General features: G+C 54.0%; 7 protein-coding genes across 7 annotated transcripts; 4 read left to right on the forward strand and 3 right to left on the reverse strand.

Moving 5' to 3' along the window:
- Window positions 1-154: 154 nt before the first annotated feature.
- Window positions 155-2,037, forward strand: CLAFUR5_01893 (1-phosphatidylinositol phosphodiesterase; the record flags this gene model as incomplete). Its single annotated transcript, XM_047901041.1, has 2 exons — window positions 155-961; window positions 1,048-2,037. The coding sequence occupies 2 exons, from the start codon at window positions 155-157 to the stop codon at window positions 2,035-2,037; spliced, it is 1,797 nt and encodes a 598-aa protein (XP_047757337.1).
- Window positions 2,038-2,608: 571 nt separating this feature from the next.
- CLAFUR5_01894 (uncharacterized protein) lies at window positions 2,609-3,397 on the forward strand (the record flags this gene model as incomplete). Its single annotated transcript, XM_047901042.1, has 4 exons — window positions 2,609-2,834; window positions 2,907-3,013; window positions 3,080-3,200; window positions 3,264-3,397. 4 exons carry the CDS (start codon window positions 2,609-2,611, stop codon window positions 3,395-3,397), a joined length of 588 nt encoding a protein of 195 aa, XP_047757342.1.
- A 261-nt stretch (window positions 3,398-3,658) lies between these two features.
- Window positions 3,659-4,623, reverse strand: CLAFUR5_01895 (Monothiol glutaredoxin-3; the record flags this gene model as incomplete). The annotated part of the gene is made up of 2 exons (XM_047901043.1): window positions 3,659-3,733; window positions 3,784-4,623. 2 exons carry the CDS (start codon window positions 4,621-4,623, stop codon window positions 3,659-3,661), a joined length of 915 nt encoding a protein of 304 aa, XP_047757343.1.
- A 318-nt stretch (window positions 4,624-4,941) lies between these two features.
- On the forward strand, window positions 4,942-5,982 carry CLAFUR5_01896 (Ribosome production factor 2; the record flags this gene model as incomplete). The annotated part of the gene is made up of 2 exons (XM_047901044.1): window positions 4,942-5,715; window positions 5,767-5,982. The coding sequence occupies 2 exons, from the start codon at window positions 4,942-4,944 to the stop codon at window positions 5,980-5,982; spliced, it is 990 nt and encodes a 329-aa protein (XP_047757340.1).
- Window positions 5,983-6,306: 324 nt separating this feature from the next.
- On the reverse strand, window positions 6,307-8,850 carry CLAFUR5_01897 (Target of rapamycin complex 2 subunit bit61; the record flags this gene model as incomplete). Its single annotated transcript, XM_047901045.1, has 1 exon — window positions 6,307-8,850. The coding sequence occupies one exon, from the start codon at window positions 8,848-8,850 to the stop codon at window positions 6,307-6,309; it is 2,544 nt and encodes an 847-aa protein (XP_047757341.1).
- A 1,483-nt stretch (window positions 8,851-10,333) lies between these two features.
- Window positions 10,334-12,676, reverse strand: CLAFUR5_01898 (Plasma membrane fusion protein prm1; the record flags this gene model as incomplete). Its single annotated transcript, XM_047901046.1, has 1 exon — window positions 10,334-12,676. The coding sequence occupies one exon, from the start codon at window positions 12,674-12,676 to the stop codon at window positions 10,334-10,336; it is 2,343 nt and encodes a 780-aa protein (XP_047757344.1).
- A 2,622-nt stretch (window positions 12,677-15,298) lies between these two features.
- Window positions 15,299-16,117, forward strand: CLAFUR5_01899 (uncharacterized protein; the record flags this gene model as incomplete). Its single annotated transcript, XM_047901047.1, has 1 exon — window positions 15,299-16,117. The coding sequence occupies one exon, from the start codon at window positions 15,299-15,301 to the stop codon at window positions 16,115-16,117; it is 819 nt and encodes a 272-aa protein (XP_047757345.1).
- Between the last annotated feature and the right edge of the window lie 878 nt (window positions 16,118-16,995).

Genomic DNA, 16,995 nt, shown 5'->3' on the forward strand with positions numbered 1-16,995 from the left:
ACTATACGCTCTGGAGTTGAACAACCACTCAGTACCTAGTAGACGGTAGCTTCAAAGCATGGGTAATACACATATACCTAGATGATCAATGGTGGCCCATGATCGGTCAGTTCGATCAGCAAGTGTCTCGTGATCGTGTCTGCCTCCCGATGCAATGTGCATGAGCGGCATCGTAGTACAGCACGTACAAGCGCCAATGAGATATTCTGTAGGCGAAGCATGTCCTGCTGAACGAACCAATGCTGCAGCCAGCGCTTGGACAACTTGGCCGAAAAAAGAAAGCCGCCACGACTTCCTGATCTTCGTGCCGATCATGCTCCACCTTCTTCACCTGTGCCAATCATGCAATGGGTCTCGACCTCCGCAACAACATGCAGGTACGTGTGGGCTCAGTAGCCACTTGAACCTCACTGTCACTTCTGAGCTTCCACTGACAACAACCATGTCAGCCCCGATCACAGTGCGCAACCTCACCGCGCAACCGCTCACGATCAAGGTCGTCGAGCGGTATGAAAGCCCCGACTCGCAGGATGGCTCGCAAGAAGGCCGGCGTGGATCTGCTTTCAGCGTTGGCAACATGACCAAGAACTTCACGAACATGACCACTACTCTCATGAGCAATGTTACCGGTGGAGCGCCGCCTACTCACGCACAGCTCGGCGAAAAGGCCGAAAGGTTTGCTCGCGAGGAAGTTGATGTCCGCATGGAGCCATTTACCACTCACAAGACGGATATCAAGGCCAGTGAACGGAAGCCGGGCGATGTTCTACGACTGACAGTGCATGGTGATGGTCCTGGACGCTGGCGCATTGATACTCCCACGCCATCGGCAGCATCTCATAAGCTCTTGCCACTGGTGGACAATCCAGCGCATGACTATACGGCCATTCACCTGCCGCAGTCGTCATTCCTGGCCATCGTGGAGTCCACTGATCAGCGCAACTGGATGAAAGAGTTCGAGGTGAGTGTGATGGGACGATATTTGAATACTACGCCAATCGATCTGCGACGATTCAACGCTCTCTTATAGCACTGACATTACTCCAGAATGAAACCCCACTCTCTGCTCTCAGTATACCAGGCACGCACAACTCTCCAACATGCCACAAGGCACTGCCTTCCGTACGTTGCCAAGCCGTCGGACCAAAGGAGCAGCTGACCAACGGCGTACGCTTCTTCGACATCCGCGTGCAGCCAAGCAATCCCGAGGACGCGAAAGATGACTCTCTCAATCTTGTGCATGGTGTCTTTCCAATCTCTCTCACGGGTCCGAAGAAGTTTCGTGGCCTCCTGAACGAAGTCGAGGAGTTCCTCCGCGAGAATCCAACAGAGACAGTTATCCTGTCGATGAAGCGCGAGGGACCTGGAAACGCGACGGACCAGCAGCTTTCGGTCATACTTCGTGATCATTACGCAGCTGATACAAACAAGTGGTATACCGAGCCACGAATCCCCAAGCTTGGCGAAGTGCGTGGGAAGATCATACTGATGCGCCGCTTCGCCCTTGCAGATCGGCTAAAGCAAGAGCACGGCGGCCGAGGATGGGCACTGAATGCAGAAAACTGGGCGTACAACACCCCAGACTGCACGCACGGCGACGTCAGAGTCCAAGACTTCTGCGAAGTACTCGAAACGGAGAACATCGACAAGAAGATTGGCCTCTGCTGTGATCACTTTGAGCGAGCTGGGCAGGTAGTATGCCCGGTTCCTGGAGTCACTACCGACGAAGCGAACCCGGTTCCTGCAGGTCCTCTGTACATCAACTTTTTGTCAGCGTCGAACTTTTGGAAGGTTGGATGCTGGCCGGATAAGATTGCTGCGAAGCTGAATCCTGCGGTGACGGCATTCTTGTGTGAGAAGCACGATGTTGGCGACAAGGGTGCTGATGGACCAGGTGAAGCGTTTCCTGGTGATGGTGGTGTGGGCATTGTTGTGTGCGACTGGGTCGGCAAAGATGGCGATTGGGATCTGGTCAGGACGATCGTGACGATGAATAGTCGCTTGCTGCTGAGGCAACGCGGCCGGGGTTGGAAGTGAAACCGATGTCCAGGGGACGTCGAGGTTGTGTGAAAACGACAGATCTCTATCATCCTACAGGTTCTTATCATCCTACAGATCATGTTCAAGATCCTGCTTATGCTGAGGAACGCTTGTGCCAGCTTCCGGCCCTCGACGGTTGCTCCGTGCGCTTGGCTTACATACTTTTATTTTGCAGCTCAGAGATCACGGGTGAACTGTGCCCCTTTCGTAGACTCTCTGATGATGTCGTTGTCGAGGCAGATTGCAGACGTGCACTTCTGGACACTTCATAGCTTGGGACTTGGGCCTGCCCTGTGGCCACGGCCGTTGCCGCTTCCTGCTCCATAGCTGCAGACACCCCGAATGTGTCACGCGTGCAACCACCGAGGGAGCAAGAGCTATAGACTCATGTAGTACTGAAGGCAAGGACACCACAGGAAATAACCACGTACCGGGTCTATGCATGGTCACGATCCCTACACCTGCGACTGCAATATCCTCCAACACACGTACAGTTCCATCTTTACACATCAACGACCGAACATCTTGCCCGCTGCACGTTCACGTCCCTACAACGGGACCTCGCAAGATGCGCCTCCACCTCATCACCGCGTTGGCATTCGCCGCAGTCACGTCCGCGCAGCAATACCAATACCCAGATCCCGGTTCCAAGAACCAGCAATTCACCCTCCTCATGACTCGAGGCGTTGGCGAAAGTCGCACGAACTTGTCTCTCACGGCTGTCAAGAGCGAGGAGGGCTCCGAGGTCTTGCTCCTTGTCGGCGAGGATCCTGTCACCTGTGTTGGAACGCCAGGTCAGTTCGATGTCATCAACACATGTGCAGCACTTGATGAAAGACACCTTTGCTGACCAAGTCTCCCTCCAGCATACCTCAACGCCAGCCTCAGTAATTATGAGGGTTCCGGCGGCGAGCATGTTGCGCTTCAACTCGATGTCGAGGGACAGAGATATGGAGTCTCGGTACCACCCATTGTAAGTCGTGAGACGAGCGCTTGACGAACGCCGGACGCGATCAGCTAACCATTCAATTCTCCGCAGGGAGGCATGCACGGCATCGCATACAGCGTTGCGGCTGACAAGGACTCCGCCGACTTCAAGTTTCAAGTCGTGGACAACGAAGTCTTCTACCAGCCATCATCTGGAGCCAGCGTATTCCTAGGTACTTCATGCAGCTTGCGTACATGTATGATGAGTGAGAGTTTTGGCTGATAATGTCTTCCAGGCTGCGACCGAGATCTCGACGGAGAGACCAGGTCGATTCTGTCGTGGGGATCTGCACCGTTTCCACAAGGATGCTGGCCTACTTCAGTGCATCAGAGGTGCAATATCGAGGGTAGCAGCGTGAAGTGCAATTGATTTGCGTTCGAGCTGGCGCGGTGCGGAAGCGTCGCGGCGTGGATGATGAATGTCATGCTGCGTTGTGGGAGAATGCGCAGTGTCTACCTGTGGGCACTGGGGTACGTGATTGCGTTGGTAGTAAGGACGCTTACTGAGTAGCATACCTATTGCCGCTAGCCAATACTGAATTTCTGCCTCGAATTTCATCTACTTCAACTCTTGCTCCGTGTCTCATAAGTTGGTATCATGGGTCTGAATCGTATCAATGCCGCGAGCGGTCTATGCGGCCTGAGCCTGTTTCTGGACCGAGTAATCCTTGAGAAACTCTGGGTCGTTCTCAAACTCTTCCTTGAGCTGGTGAGAGTAAGCAAACGCGGTGTGGATACTTGCTCTTGAGAACTTACAATATCAAGGCCACCGACAAGCTCACCGTCGACGTATACCTGCGGGAACGTCGGCCACTCGCTGAACTCCTTCAGGCCTTGTCGGACCTCGTCATCGGCCAGGATGTTAAAGAAGCCATATCTGACGCCCTTCTCCCTAAGAATGCTGACTGTCTGCCGGCTAAAGCCACACTGCGGTGCTGATGGGGTCCCCTTCATGAACAGCATGACTGGTGCTGCCTTGACAAGCTCCGACAAACGCTGGTCCAGCTCCTCCTTCGACTTGGGGGCGTCCATCTGCTCGGCGCTATATTGCGGAGCTGTCGAGGGATCCGAAGCACCTGGAGCATACTTGGCCACCCCACCTCCGTTGGTCTGTGGCTGCTCCGACTTGTTCACCTTCTGAGCTGGCGGTAAGCTCTCTCCCCCAGCGCCACCTCCTGCGTACCTGTCGATTGTGCTTCGTATGTGGTTAACATCCAAGCCAATGATCGTCTCGAGGATCTTGCCACCTTTCTGTAGCGCGATGAATGGGACTTGCGTGACGTTGTACTTTTCGCTGATGTCTGAGAGTTCCTCGGCGTCGATGGAGAAGAAGGCTATGCGTGGTGGGCTGGTCTGTTCGTATGTGGCGGCGAGGGTGGAGAGGACGAGGGTGATCTTCTGGCATGGCTCGGCCCAGTCGGCGTTGAAGTAGACGATGGCCAGAGTGCTCGGGGGCAGGGCGGCGACGGTGGCATCGAAGTCTGCCTCGCTGGCCACGGGCTGCAGGGTGCACGTTGGCCCTGCGTGTGAGTTAGTTGTCGCTCGCGCGTGACTTGACGAAGAATGCGCCGGAAGTGCTGTCGACTTGCCTGACATGACCGCGATCCTGTTGGTGATTGGAATGGTTGCGATTGTGGGTGTGTATGCTGGTAAGGCTGCCGGCTGGTATGCGTTGGTGATGGTGTGGTATGTGGTGTAGATGTGTCCAAGGTAAAGAACATATGCAAGACATGATTTCTAACCAGCAAATGACGAATCAGATAAGCCGGCTAATATTTGAACCATCTCGGCCAACATTTTCTGAAGCTTTGGTCTGGTTCTGGCTGGAAGGCGTCAAGGATTAATGACATTTGCCCTTCTCAACATCAACCTGCACAGCGCAACCGGCGCATACACGCCCTCGCACTCGCCACCATGTCGCTGCCTATCAAGGAGATCAAGCCCAAGAATGCGCGCACCAAACGTTACCTCGAGAACAAAGGCCCGCAGGACGTCGAGAACCCGCGAACCACGCTCTTCCTCAAATACACCACCACCAGCGAAGTGCTGCAGCTCGCCCTGAAAGATCTCCACTCCCTCAAGCGACCGCTCTGCATCAAGTTCGACAAGAAGAACAGCATCCACCCCTTCGAAGATGCCTCCTCGCTCGAGTTCTTCGCCGACAAGAACGATGCCTCTCTCATGCTCTACGCTAGCCACAGCAAGAAGCGCCCGCACGCCTTGACCCTGGTCCGCCTCTTCGACTTCAAAGTCCTAGAGATGCTCGAGCTCCTCGTCGACCCAGATACCTTCCGATCATTATCGCAGTTCAAGAACGCAAAAGCCGCCGTCGGGCTGAAACCACTCCTTGCTTTCTCCGGCAGCGCATTCGAATCGCCGACTGCGAACGCTTACACACAAGCGCGGAGTATATTCTTGGATCTTTTCAAAGGCCCGGATGTGACAAACGTAGACGTGGAAGGTCTGCAGTACATGATCCACTTCTCGGTGGACGAGGAAGAGAACGAGAGTGTCAAGCCACAAATCCACATGCGATGCTACTTGATCAAGACGAAGAAGGGCGGAGGCGTGAATGTCAAGGTTGACGTGGAAGAGATGGGTCCGAGGATAGACTTCCGCGTGGGGAGGACGAGGGAGGCAGATCCGGATATGTGGAAGGCGGCGATGAAGCGGCCGAAGACTCTGGAGGTGAGTATTGTTGTTTTGCTGGGGAGTGTACGTGCGCTAACAATTTCACAGGCCAAGACGAAGAAGAACATTGAGACGGATACGATCGGTGACAAGGTTGGTCGTATTCATATGGGTAGGCAAGATCTCAGCCAGTTGCAGACTCGCAAGATGAAGGGTCTGAAGCGCAGCCGTGATGTTGTCGATGACAACTTTGACGATGCCGTGGGTGGAGCATCGGAAGACGGCGGCGTGTCGTTGACATCGGGTAAGAAGGCGAAGGTGTAAGCTATGGGTCATCCGACGGTTGCATTTGTACGGCTTCATGTGCTTGCGTTCTTAGCGTGGCGTTAGACGAGCTTCGTCCGGATGGCAAAATTGTACAAATATTGAAGGCAACCATGAATTTTCGACTGCTTGTTTCAAGATCTGTTTCCCATATCGACGACATCCCGGTCGTCCCCAAGAATATTCCCAATTGCCTCCATGCCATCATCATAGCCGTCTCATCATCGCTCGCGTGTCACAGGACCAACGCCATATCCAAAGTAGCACAGGGTATCCGATATCCAAATTTCATCCGTTATCCAATGTCGACCAGCAGTCAGTGCTTCATGCACCTACGAGCCCAACCCTCTGCCCAGCTTTCATACCAACCCAGCCTCTCCTATCCCGGCCAGTTCGGCCTCTGCCTAGCCAATTGTACTTGAGCGCTCCTGTCAAGCGCTCAACATTTCCTTGGGCCACATCGCCCGTCCGGCAGGACGCAAGGACATACAGGCACTGCAGCATCCTGGCAACAGTCTCAGTGACCTTCGCAGGGTCCGCCAGTGGAACAGGCGATGCTTGTGGCTGGCTGGTGACACCAAATGACCCAGGTCCACCTAACGGTGAGTTCAGATGCGGCATGCTTGTCCCGAAGCTTCCAGCTGATGTGTTTGAAGTTGCCCGACTCCGACTAGCGAGGCTCATGGCTCCTCCAGAAGAATTACTTGCGGCGTCGAGAAGTGTCGAGCCTTGTGAATTGAAGCTGCTGAGGCGAGGACTTAGACTGCCGGCAGTCCCTGGTCGTTCTGCACCCGTCGTTGCAGGATCACTTCGAGCATGTTCTCGACTCTTCGTTCCAGCTTCGGGCGAAACTCCTGCGTTTATGTTGTCAAGCGATAATCTGCTAAAGATGTTCATGAGGCTCTCGTGCTTGGGCAGGATCACGGTATCTCTGAATGCGATCAAAGTGATGCGCCTGATCTCGAGTTCATCGGCGAGATTGGCCATCCGACCCGAGCCACCAGCTGATGATGGTCGCTCGTCGAGCTTTAGCGACTCTGGTACTGCGCCCCAGAACTCCTGCGCTTCTCGGGGTGTCATGAGAGTGCCTTTCCCTTTGAATTCTAGCTCCAAGGGCAGAAAGACAGCCTGTAAGAAAGGAAGTATAGCGCCGTAGACGCCAATCCACATCTCAACCAAATTTGTGACGAGCCTATCATCGGGTATCGTTCGCAGTGTTTGAGCTAGGGAACTGAAACCAGTCTGTAGAAGCTCCCGGACGTCCTCAACCAGGACGACTGGAGAGCGTCGTTGAATACACCGCCTTATGTGTACACTGACCAAAGCATTGAAATCTTCGATAGGGGTTCGCAAGTTCTCTCCCGAGAACAGATTGAGCAGTCGTGCTTTTAGTAGTGGCCATGCATCGTCTGGACCTATGCCTGGCAGGCCCATCTGTGCGCCAATGTTGCTGAATGCCTGGGCTGTGACCGGTAGCGTGGTATCCGAAGGGAATGAGAATACACTGGCGTTTACGGAGGGTGGTCCAGTAAGCGTGTTGTCGTAGCTACTAGGCCCTAAATATTGGTCGGCTGTTCCTCCAGACGTGTTGGAAGTGATCTGGGTCAAGTTGAGATTCGCTGCTGCAGCTGCAGCCTTTTCCTCCTTCTTCTTCTCTCTCAGTGCTCTGCCGCCATGTCGGAGGTCGAAGCCGGACATGGACTTTGCGAATGTACTAGGGCCAGGCGAGTCCGGCGCGAAAGAGTACAGTGGCTGCGGCTTATCTGGGTTTGTGGCTTGCGAATTGGAGTGCGCTGACGACAGAGGTAATTGTGTCGGCTCGTCACGAAGCTTGTTCTTTTGTCGTGACAAGAAGTGATGCCGTTTCTCCTTATCTTTCTCCGATATGGCCGGGACCAGTGTCGATGTGGAAGCATTCGCTGAAGAGTAGATAGAGCTGGCCGCAGAAATAGGGTCCACCAGACTAGTGGTTGAAGCGTTCGCAAAGCCAGGACGCAGAAAGTGGGAAGTCGAAGGCGTCTTCCCGGGAGAGGGAAATGCTGGTGGTGCTTTGCTCTCCTTATCCTTGGACAGCGCAATGTTCTTTGGCTTGAAGAGCTTCATCTTTGAGCTTTTGCTCTTTGGCTCTTTATCGGGTGGTGGTCCCAGTGCGAAGGAGGATGGTACTGGCGGAGGCGGCACACCCGGCGATGGCAGAGGACTTCTGCCATTAGGGAATGCGACATTGGCTGCCGTTGTCGCAGCTAGTCTGTTGCCTCCTACAGTACCGTTACTATACGAAAGCCCAGTAGTGGTGGACAATTGAGGACTATGATGATCACTTGGCCGTCTGCTCCCAGGATGTCCTGCAGTATTGATCGGTGCGAGACCAGGATATGAGCGTTTGCGTTCTTGGCCTACTTGTGACGGAGGTGGCGATATATGATGCATCGCCGCCTGAGCAGCGATTTGCGATGCGCTCAAGCCATTGTTGTTTGCAGTAGCATGCGGCAAAGAAGGTTCAAAAAACCCTTGGCTATGTTGCCGTGCCCGGTGACCAAATTGTTGGCCTGCCATTCCTGGCGAAGCCATTCTGTAAGTGCCATCGACGGAGCCTCGTGCTTGAGCAGCGTGGCGTGGTATACCCTGAAGTGTTATCGAGCTTTGACTGGGTGTCAGTCCGCCTGCAGTCGCGGGTCGAGCAGCTGGTTGCTGTTGTAGATAAGGGGACCTTTTATTGGCAGACTGCGCGATGATTTCTCTGGATTCGTTGGACGCAGTGGAAAGGCTCGATTCGCTCCGCAGTGAACCCTGGGAGAGTGACGACTGCGATCGATTCCCAGTGGGAGAACGCGGTCTCGGCGGAGGCGTGAGATCAGAATTGTCCATGTTTGTTCACTGTGTCTGCGTTGTGCCCTTCAATGTTCCTTGCGGCCACACCATCGTCATGCGGCATGTCGCGGGTCTCGCAAATGCTCAGACTCAATTGCTTGCCGACACAGTCAATCACGCGATACGATACCACATAGACTGTTGTTGTTGTTGTTGTTGTTCGCTCGGCAGAAGATAGGAATAGGTACTCATGCAAGGTCGATCAAGGGAGCAGAAGTGTGGAAGCGGGCGGTGTTGTATCGTAGGGCTGACTAAAACAAAGCTAAGCGAACCTTAAATTTGGCAATTGCGATCGTCGGGTTATGGGAAAGGCACGAGCTATGTTATCACTGCCGACAAATGACTTTGAGAACATATTGTATCACCAGATTGAAATTACTGATTCGATCATGTGAAGTTCGAGGATAAACTTTGTCAGCTACGTACAGCTATGGGATCCTCTCAGTTGTCGTAAACGAAGGACAGTCGATGAAGGAGCGTATGAGTGGTCAGGTTCCCACCTTGCCCCAAGGACGAGGGCAAACGCTGGCCTTCGCGCAGACTGAGCATCAGATGTCCTCGGTCCCGGAGGACCGTTGGACTGAACCAGCCCAAATCCGGAGGAAGAGGATGCCAAATACAACTGCACTGCAGCGCATCTCTTTCAAAACATTTTCTCTTTCAAAAACATTTGTACGCTCGTTACCCGTCAGCTCGAACAATCTCGTCCCTGGACTCAACTCGCGCGGGGCAGCAGAGAAGGTCCAGCGCATAAGATCGCGGCGAATGAGCGGTCATGCCCTAGGAAGACCCTCTCACGAAGATCGGAAATCCGCCTAATGCTAGCACCTATAGCATAGCAACAAATGCCCGGTTCGTACTCCATGCTGACGAGCTTCGTGAAGTTCATCTCTGCAACGGCTCACAGTCGCGATACTCTGCATCTATTAGCGCTTGGGGCAAGCCACGCAAGCACGTCAAGTACCAGGTAGTGCGAAGTGTAGTCCGGAGCAGCGGTCTCAACCCGACGCAAGAGACATGGAGGAGAGGAACAGGGTGGATGGGGCCTCGAGGTCGACTAACCACAGGAAATACAACGCCTTCGCTGCCCACACAGTCGACCAGATCGCCAATGGACACTAGAGTGCGTCCAGTCAAGGGTATCTGTAGTGGCCCGGATGCTGGTGTGGTGGGTGGAAGGGGTTTCGCTCCGCTGCTGAATGACAGGAGCAGAGCACGACGCAAGAACGCTCACAAAAGAAGCTCAGTTTGCGTAAATACCAACCGAAGTTGCGTGATTCGCCCATGCCTGCGCGATGGCTGCAAGGCATAGCGACCGGAGCACTTCCTCGATCTGAGCATATTTAAAGTCTCTTCTGCAGTCGTAAACCTCGTTCGTGTGATCATACGGATGACTACGGGACTCTCTCAGTCGACGGCCAAATCGAGTTGAGAGGAGAACGGTCAGGTGTATGACTGATTCAGTCCATGACGATCTGAATCAACGTCCAGGGTCCACGAATGGATTTCGGGTTGGGTTCTTTGCTTCATAAGTACTGAGGAAGGGATTGGTTTGCCGTATCGGCGAGGTGACTGCATAGTCACCATGACTTGAGGCTCGGACGTGGTTTGGAGTCGGACGACGTATTGCATCGTTGACGTGTTGCCCGCCGACAATTCCGATCTTCTCGTTTTGCGAGGTCAGACCAATGCGAGCGGTGGAGGATGTAGCGCCACTGTCCTCGAAAGTCGGCAATGGGTTCGGTGTCAGTGTGTACTGCTGATCCTGCCACTTGTTTGCTGTGTTGTTTCCTTGCTCGGCTGGTGGGTTCACCTGCCCGTGCTTGGGATATTGTTCCAACTCATATTTGTCTTGACGGCCTGTTGGAACTGGTGCGGGATAGAGACCGCCATCGCCACCCCTGAAGAGCAGATACACGGCTCTGGCGATGCCACCTAGCACCAGCACTACCCAGACCAACAGCAAACAAGTGGATATGATTGCTTCTTGGCGAATCCCAGAGGCAAATGCTTGAATGACATGGGCGACAATACTTTCGATGGCATCGGCTGCCGCACCGTCCGAACCTGTAGCCAAGAGATCTGTCGAAGAGCCAGACAGCTTTTGAGCGGTACCTAGCGATAATGTGTCGTTTGGGAGCAACGGGATGTCGATTCGGGCATTCTCGCTGACCCAGTTCAGGCCTTTCTGAATGCCCGCGATCTTGAGGAACACAAGACAGTCCAGAACCTCTTTGATTGGATCATAGAGGACTGTTCCGCCGAAAGCGTCATCCAACCCGTCCATCATCGTGTCCACAAAGACATTTAGGGTGTTGTTGACGGCGTTGGTGGAGATATTGACCCATCCGAAGACATCATCATTTATGGATGTGCTCGTATCGCTGATGATGCGATTTGTGCCGATAGCCCATTGTTCGCTCGCATTGCTAACCGAGTTGACAACTTTGTCCGCAAAATCGACCACTTGGTCCTTCAAGGCCGGAACTTCCTTCTCAAGCGCCTTGAGGAGAGTGTATTGACAGGCACAACCGAGAAGACCCGCGACCGCCAGTGAAAGCACGAAAAGCGCTGCGGGAGTGGTCGCATATGCTACTGTCCAGCGGACAAGGTTACGGCGCCGCTCAGAGGAGAATATTCTCGAGATCCACAGACCAAATCCAGAAGTGTGTGGTCTTGACACCAGGTAAACTGCGTCCATTGCGTCGAATGCATCGTTCTTGACCAGGTGGGCTCGCTCCTGCACTTTGTTCCAGCGGTGGTATTCTCGCCATGCCATAGGGAACATGACAAGTGTCGCCAAGGCGACGAACACGCCCAGAAAGATTGTCTTCCACTTCCGCTCAATGGAGATGAGATCGTCGAAGAAGCCATCGATGGCGTCGTTGTCGGAGCAAAAGGATAATTGCTCTTTTGGTGGCACTGGAAAGATGGATCCGTTCATGGAGTATTTGGGCAAGCTTTCGTTCAGCAGCTTTTTGACCTCCTCGAACGGGAATCGAATTGCTTGGTTCGTCAAATTCTGAACTTGCGCAAAGGTCGGGATCGAGTTGTTGAGATCCTGCAGACCTTGATCATATCCGCTTGGTAGTTCAAGGTTGTTGAGTTTGTCGATAGCGTCAGTCAAGTCGATAGTCGGTGCCTTGTCATCGTCCTTGCCAGTCAGTACATCCGCTATGGAGTCCACGCCCGAAAGGAATCCGTTCATGGCATCCTGAAACTTGGAGGCAATATCGCCAAGGTCATCTCCAATGTCTTTTGCCGTGGTGTTCAGGAAGTCGCCCACTTTCTCCGCCACGTCAATCGCAATGTGCAAGCCGCCGCGGATCGCCAGAGTCAGTAGACAGACGTAAGTGCTGGTCATCAAGTTGATGACAAACACCACGATTTCCTCAACGCCAGTCAAGCTTAGAACAAGCATCTGCATAAGTCCACTGATGGCCTTCTCGATGCCCCTAGCGCTGAGTTCATTGACGCCTTGACTCATGTAATGTGGCATGCTGGCCATCGCGGAGCCCATATTCTCAACAGAAGTGCAGGCACTAAGTGCTTGTTTCCTCGCACTCCCGAGGTTGTCGTCGATACTTGCGATTGCGAAAAGAGCCCGTATCAGTACAAGAAGAAGAAGAATCGTCCACCGGTTAATCCAGGTCTGTGAGAGGCTAGCTCGAAGACCGAGGTATGGTGTCAGGTATGGTTCATTCTGTGAGGTAGGTCGTGTTGCTACCTGCGCAGCGCAGTAGTCGCGCGTCTCATGACCGCCAGCGGAAAGAGAAGGAGGCGCAGGATTTGGGGTTTGCTGTTGGTTCTCTGAGGGTGCCATGCTGTAGGCCGGCAGGAAAGTCGGTTGGCACCTGTGGGAATCTATCTCAGCTTCTGGGTAAAGCGGAGTGCAGCGTACTCAGGTGCGGTGTGTGAAGGTGACGAATGTGTGTGCCGTGGCTTTTGAAATGGGGGTAGTGAACAAGTTATGCTGTGTTGTGTGTTGCTGTCGCCGCCAGGGCTGTTATGCGTAGTGCAGTGGTGAATATTCGGGTGCTTGAACGCGGTGAAAATGTGCAGAAGGAAATTCGTGACTTCGTTGCTAGGGAGGAGCGAGCTCAAGGCGAGTGCCTATTGTGAAGGACAAAAGGGTAACAATGAATAGTGGTGATGACGCACCATGGTATTTCTTGGAATGACCGGTCATGCGGCCATTGTCGCTTTGTCTGAAACACAGCATGGCTTCTCTATGGCGTTTCGAGTGCCGGCCAGTCGTTGTTGCGTGTGCCCAAAATAAGGCATACTCGCATAGCACGGACCTCGAGTCTGCAGGCGTGCAGCGCTCACGGTCGTCAGCGGCCAACCAAACGGTGCCGCGAACAGCTTGATGATGGAGCAAGGCCGAACAGCTTGATGATGGAGCAAGGCCGAACAGCTTGATGATGGAGCAAGGCCGAACAGCTTGATGATGGAGCAAGGCCGAACAGCTTGATGATGGAGCAAGGCCGAACAGCTTGATGATGGAGCAAGGCCGAACAGCTTGATGATGGAGCAAGGCCGAACAGCTTGATGACGGAGCACATGGCCGGCGAAGCGTGTCTGGATGTTCTTCCTGGGACGATGTTCTCGTGCTTGTGTTCCATCGGAAGAGCCATGTGGTGTTGCCCGTCGTTCGCCGGCCAGGCAGTTTCTGCTGATGATGAGTGCGCTTCGGTCGCGCAGTGCACCTCAGAGACGCCTGAGTGTCGTCGCGCAGCTTCTCGGTCGAAGTGTCATGGACAGAGCCGTCGGGCGCGCTCCTCCATGTCGCTGTAACGAGCGACAAAGGAGGCGTCGCGTCCTTCACTTCACATGGAGATCGGCAGTGTTCTTGTATTTGTCGTTGCTGTGGCGCGAGTCGCGCTAGACTAACTAGCAATCGCCTCCTTCCCTGTTTCGTGTCGCGTAGAACTACAATGGCTTGGGACTGCACTCCACGACTTCACTTCCTCTATTCAACCCGGACAGTCCTCTCCCGCTGCCTGGTCTGCATTCGCATGGTCAGCGGGCCTTTTTGCCTCCATCATGAGCCTCCTATTCCCTCTGAGCCTCGCTGATCGTTCTGCTGGCATATTGAGAGGACAGAGATTTCAAGCCTGTGTCGGCGACATGACGTGTACTGGCAGGGATAGGACCTGGAATGCCAACCAGCTTGTCCTGACTCCTGATTGCTCGGAACGGCTTGGCCAGTAGTCGTCCGTAACACCTCACTTTGTAGTGTGCTATCTGCTATATCCATCCCATCGCGAAGAAGGCCCACCTATAAAGCTGAGCTCATGCCCGCCAGGACAGATAGAGTCCCGGAGATGGCTTTGCTCGCCGACGAGGCGGCATGTCGTGGTAGCTGCTGTCCTTCCTGCTTGCCGTACACTGGGTGGACTACTGTCACTGCAGATGGCACCATTCATGCAACGACGTGCGTTCACACTTGCCCATAGTTCCCCCTTACCGGAGCCCGAGAAAAGGGACAACTCTTTGCGCTCCAGCCTCAACCAGCCGTGTCATGAGAACACCTTCACTTTTCCGTTCCCGTTGCTGGATGCGCGCGCGAGGGGTATAAGAGGTTTCGCTTGCTCTGTCACCACGTGGACCGCATCAACCACCTTCAAAGGGGTAGCCCTCCTCGCTGCTGAGATCCTCTGAGCCACAGAGCAAGTAAACTCAAGCACCAAAAGTCAGCTCCGAGCGGGAGCGCATCAAGCAAAGACGCTATCGACCCAACACCACGCATTACTCCTTGCACCTGCCGCTTTGGCTGCGGCATTGAGCACACCGCACGCTTCCAACAACCTCGTACCTGCCTCTATGTGGTATACGAAGAAGCCTGCTACTCCTATCGACAATTTACCACCAGGCACGTGCCAGTCAGGCAACCTCCTGACAGGACCGCTGCCTAGGAAGTTTATAGCCGTCACGCGTGGCGATCACATTGTCCCGTGGACCTCTATTGTGCTTTGGAACGACATACAAAAGCACACCAACGATACGCCGGTTGGTGACGGATCGTGACATACACTCAGCGAAGCGACAAGATATCAGCGGCATATCCAACTGGCATATCATAGTTTGCGGCCGAGCAAGAGGGACAGTACCGGCTGGCCTCCAGCGGACACAACGACATCAGACAAGGGAGTACGCTCACTTGCTCAAGGTATGGGCTCTTCCAAGTGTCTCTTATGTTCTCGTACATCTCATTTCGCTTTTCTTTTGTCATTTCCTGAAGGCACGGTCGCCATGCCTTACTGACCCGCAAGAGCACAGCTTTCCATCGAGCCCCGATAGGGAGGATTCTTGAAGGAGTACCTCCAAGACAGAATCGACCAGGTGTATTCAGAAGTCATACTTCACCCACTCGTCCGCCCAATTCCGGCGACGCCATAAACCAACGTAAAGAGAAGCACGATTGACTACGGGGACTTGCGGAATGTCAATGTCAGTGCCAGTGCAGCAGGCCAGCCACAGTTTCTCGAAGACGTGGATCTCACCAAACATCTCCGGAAACAAGCAACAGGAGAGGGCGAAGGCTTCTCGAATAAGATTCTGCAAGAAGTCGGAGGCATGGACGAAGGATATGAATCGCGAGCAGCATCGCGTCGATTTCGAACGAGAATGCGAAGATCGAAAAGAGAAGCAAGCACATCGAGAATACAACAAGCAGAAGGGCCAGCGGGCCATCAGGGAGCAATACGGTATCCCAGTGACTACATCCCCTCGGCCTGGAAGCCTGTTGGCCAACAAGATTGAGTCTGCAGTCTCTGACCCGATGCAAAATCTGGATCTGGTACCCGCCTTCTACAACAATTTCTCAACGGTACTGTGCCTTCCGACTGCCTTCTCACGAGGCTACAGCATCAATCGACTCGATCCAAACTGGGCGGAAGGCGGGACTCCAAAGCCAGAGCCCAGATTCCCCGGCATTGCTGAAAAGCAGTACGAAGGAGACGGGCGCATCGCAACCGACATGCTGCATCGCCGCTTCCTCGGTGCTCCGCGGGTGCCTGGCAACGACACAGTCAACTGGTCTCAAGCATCCATCATCCCTCAGTACCCGCTTGACGACACTCGACTGTACCACGACATCGCCCTTCGTGGCATGCCAAACGCCCACGAGGGCATTGTTGTCGAGGAACTCATGTTCCGCTCGTACGAGTGGGATGGTCGACCATGTGCCGGCCAGCCAGCCGTGACCGACGAAGGCGTCCATCTCCTCGATGCGGACCTGCTGGCGTACCTGGACGATTAACGGGGATGGCAGCTCGTACCCTTCATCAGGACGCAGCGAGCAACATTCACGGCAAACGTTATCGCGATCGCCATTATACTCTGGGCTCTTCTCCATGGGCTGTGGGGCCGTCTGAACTACTACTGTGGGAAAGCACGGCACTTCCTCTATTCATCTCTCCTGAGTGCCTGCCATCTGCTCTACGCAGCGCACACATTGCCGGTCAACGTGTCGCTAACCGACAAGGCCAACTCCCGACCACTGGTCGACAGTAGCAGAGGGGGGATGGATACAAGAAGACTCACGACCCAGACTACCACAGCCTGCTTCAGACAAATCAAAGGCATTGTTTTCGCGTGGGATCCTGGATAGCACCGTTGGAAAGTGCGCGCAGCTTCGACCATGCAACACTACTACTACCACTACCATTACGACTACTACTACTACCACCACCCTAATACTCTTCAAAAGCGCAGCCTGTTTCATGCGCTGCGCAACGACATGCACTTTGGGCGTTTCTGGTTTTTGAACACGATGGACTATGAATTTCAATGACTCCAGAACTCTGAGCATTTTGGATGCGACAAACTCTCTGCATAGCGTTCTTTTCTAAAATGTGCTGTTGGCGGTTGTGAACCTCCAAAGGTAAGCGTAGCGGAGTGGAGCTCTCTGCCAACCCTTCTAGACTGCAAAGTAGCGTGCGATCCACGCTACCGCTACCCGACGTACAGTGCTTATTATACGACGACATAGGCGTTAGCGACGAGTATATGTTTGCGAGTTCGCCAACAGGCACAGTGCGATAAGTCACGTGACCCTAAAACTTGAAAGTTGACCAATCAGAGCGGGCGCCAGGGCTAGTTGAGGGCTGGTGATAGAGCTCCACTCCCTCCTCGCTG

The sequence above is a fragment of the Fulvia fulva genome, chromosome 1 (assembly GCF_020509005.1).
Source record: "Fulvia fulva chromosome 1, complete sequence".
NCBI lineage: Eukaryota > Fungi > Ascomycota > Dothideomycetes > Mycosphaerellales > Mycosphaerellaceae > Fulvia > Fulvia fulva.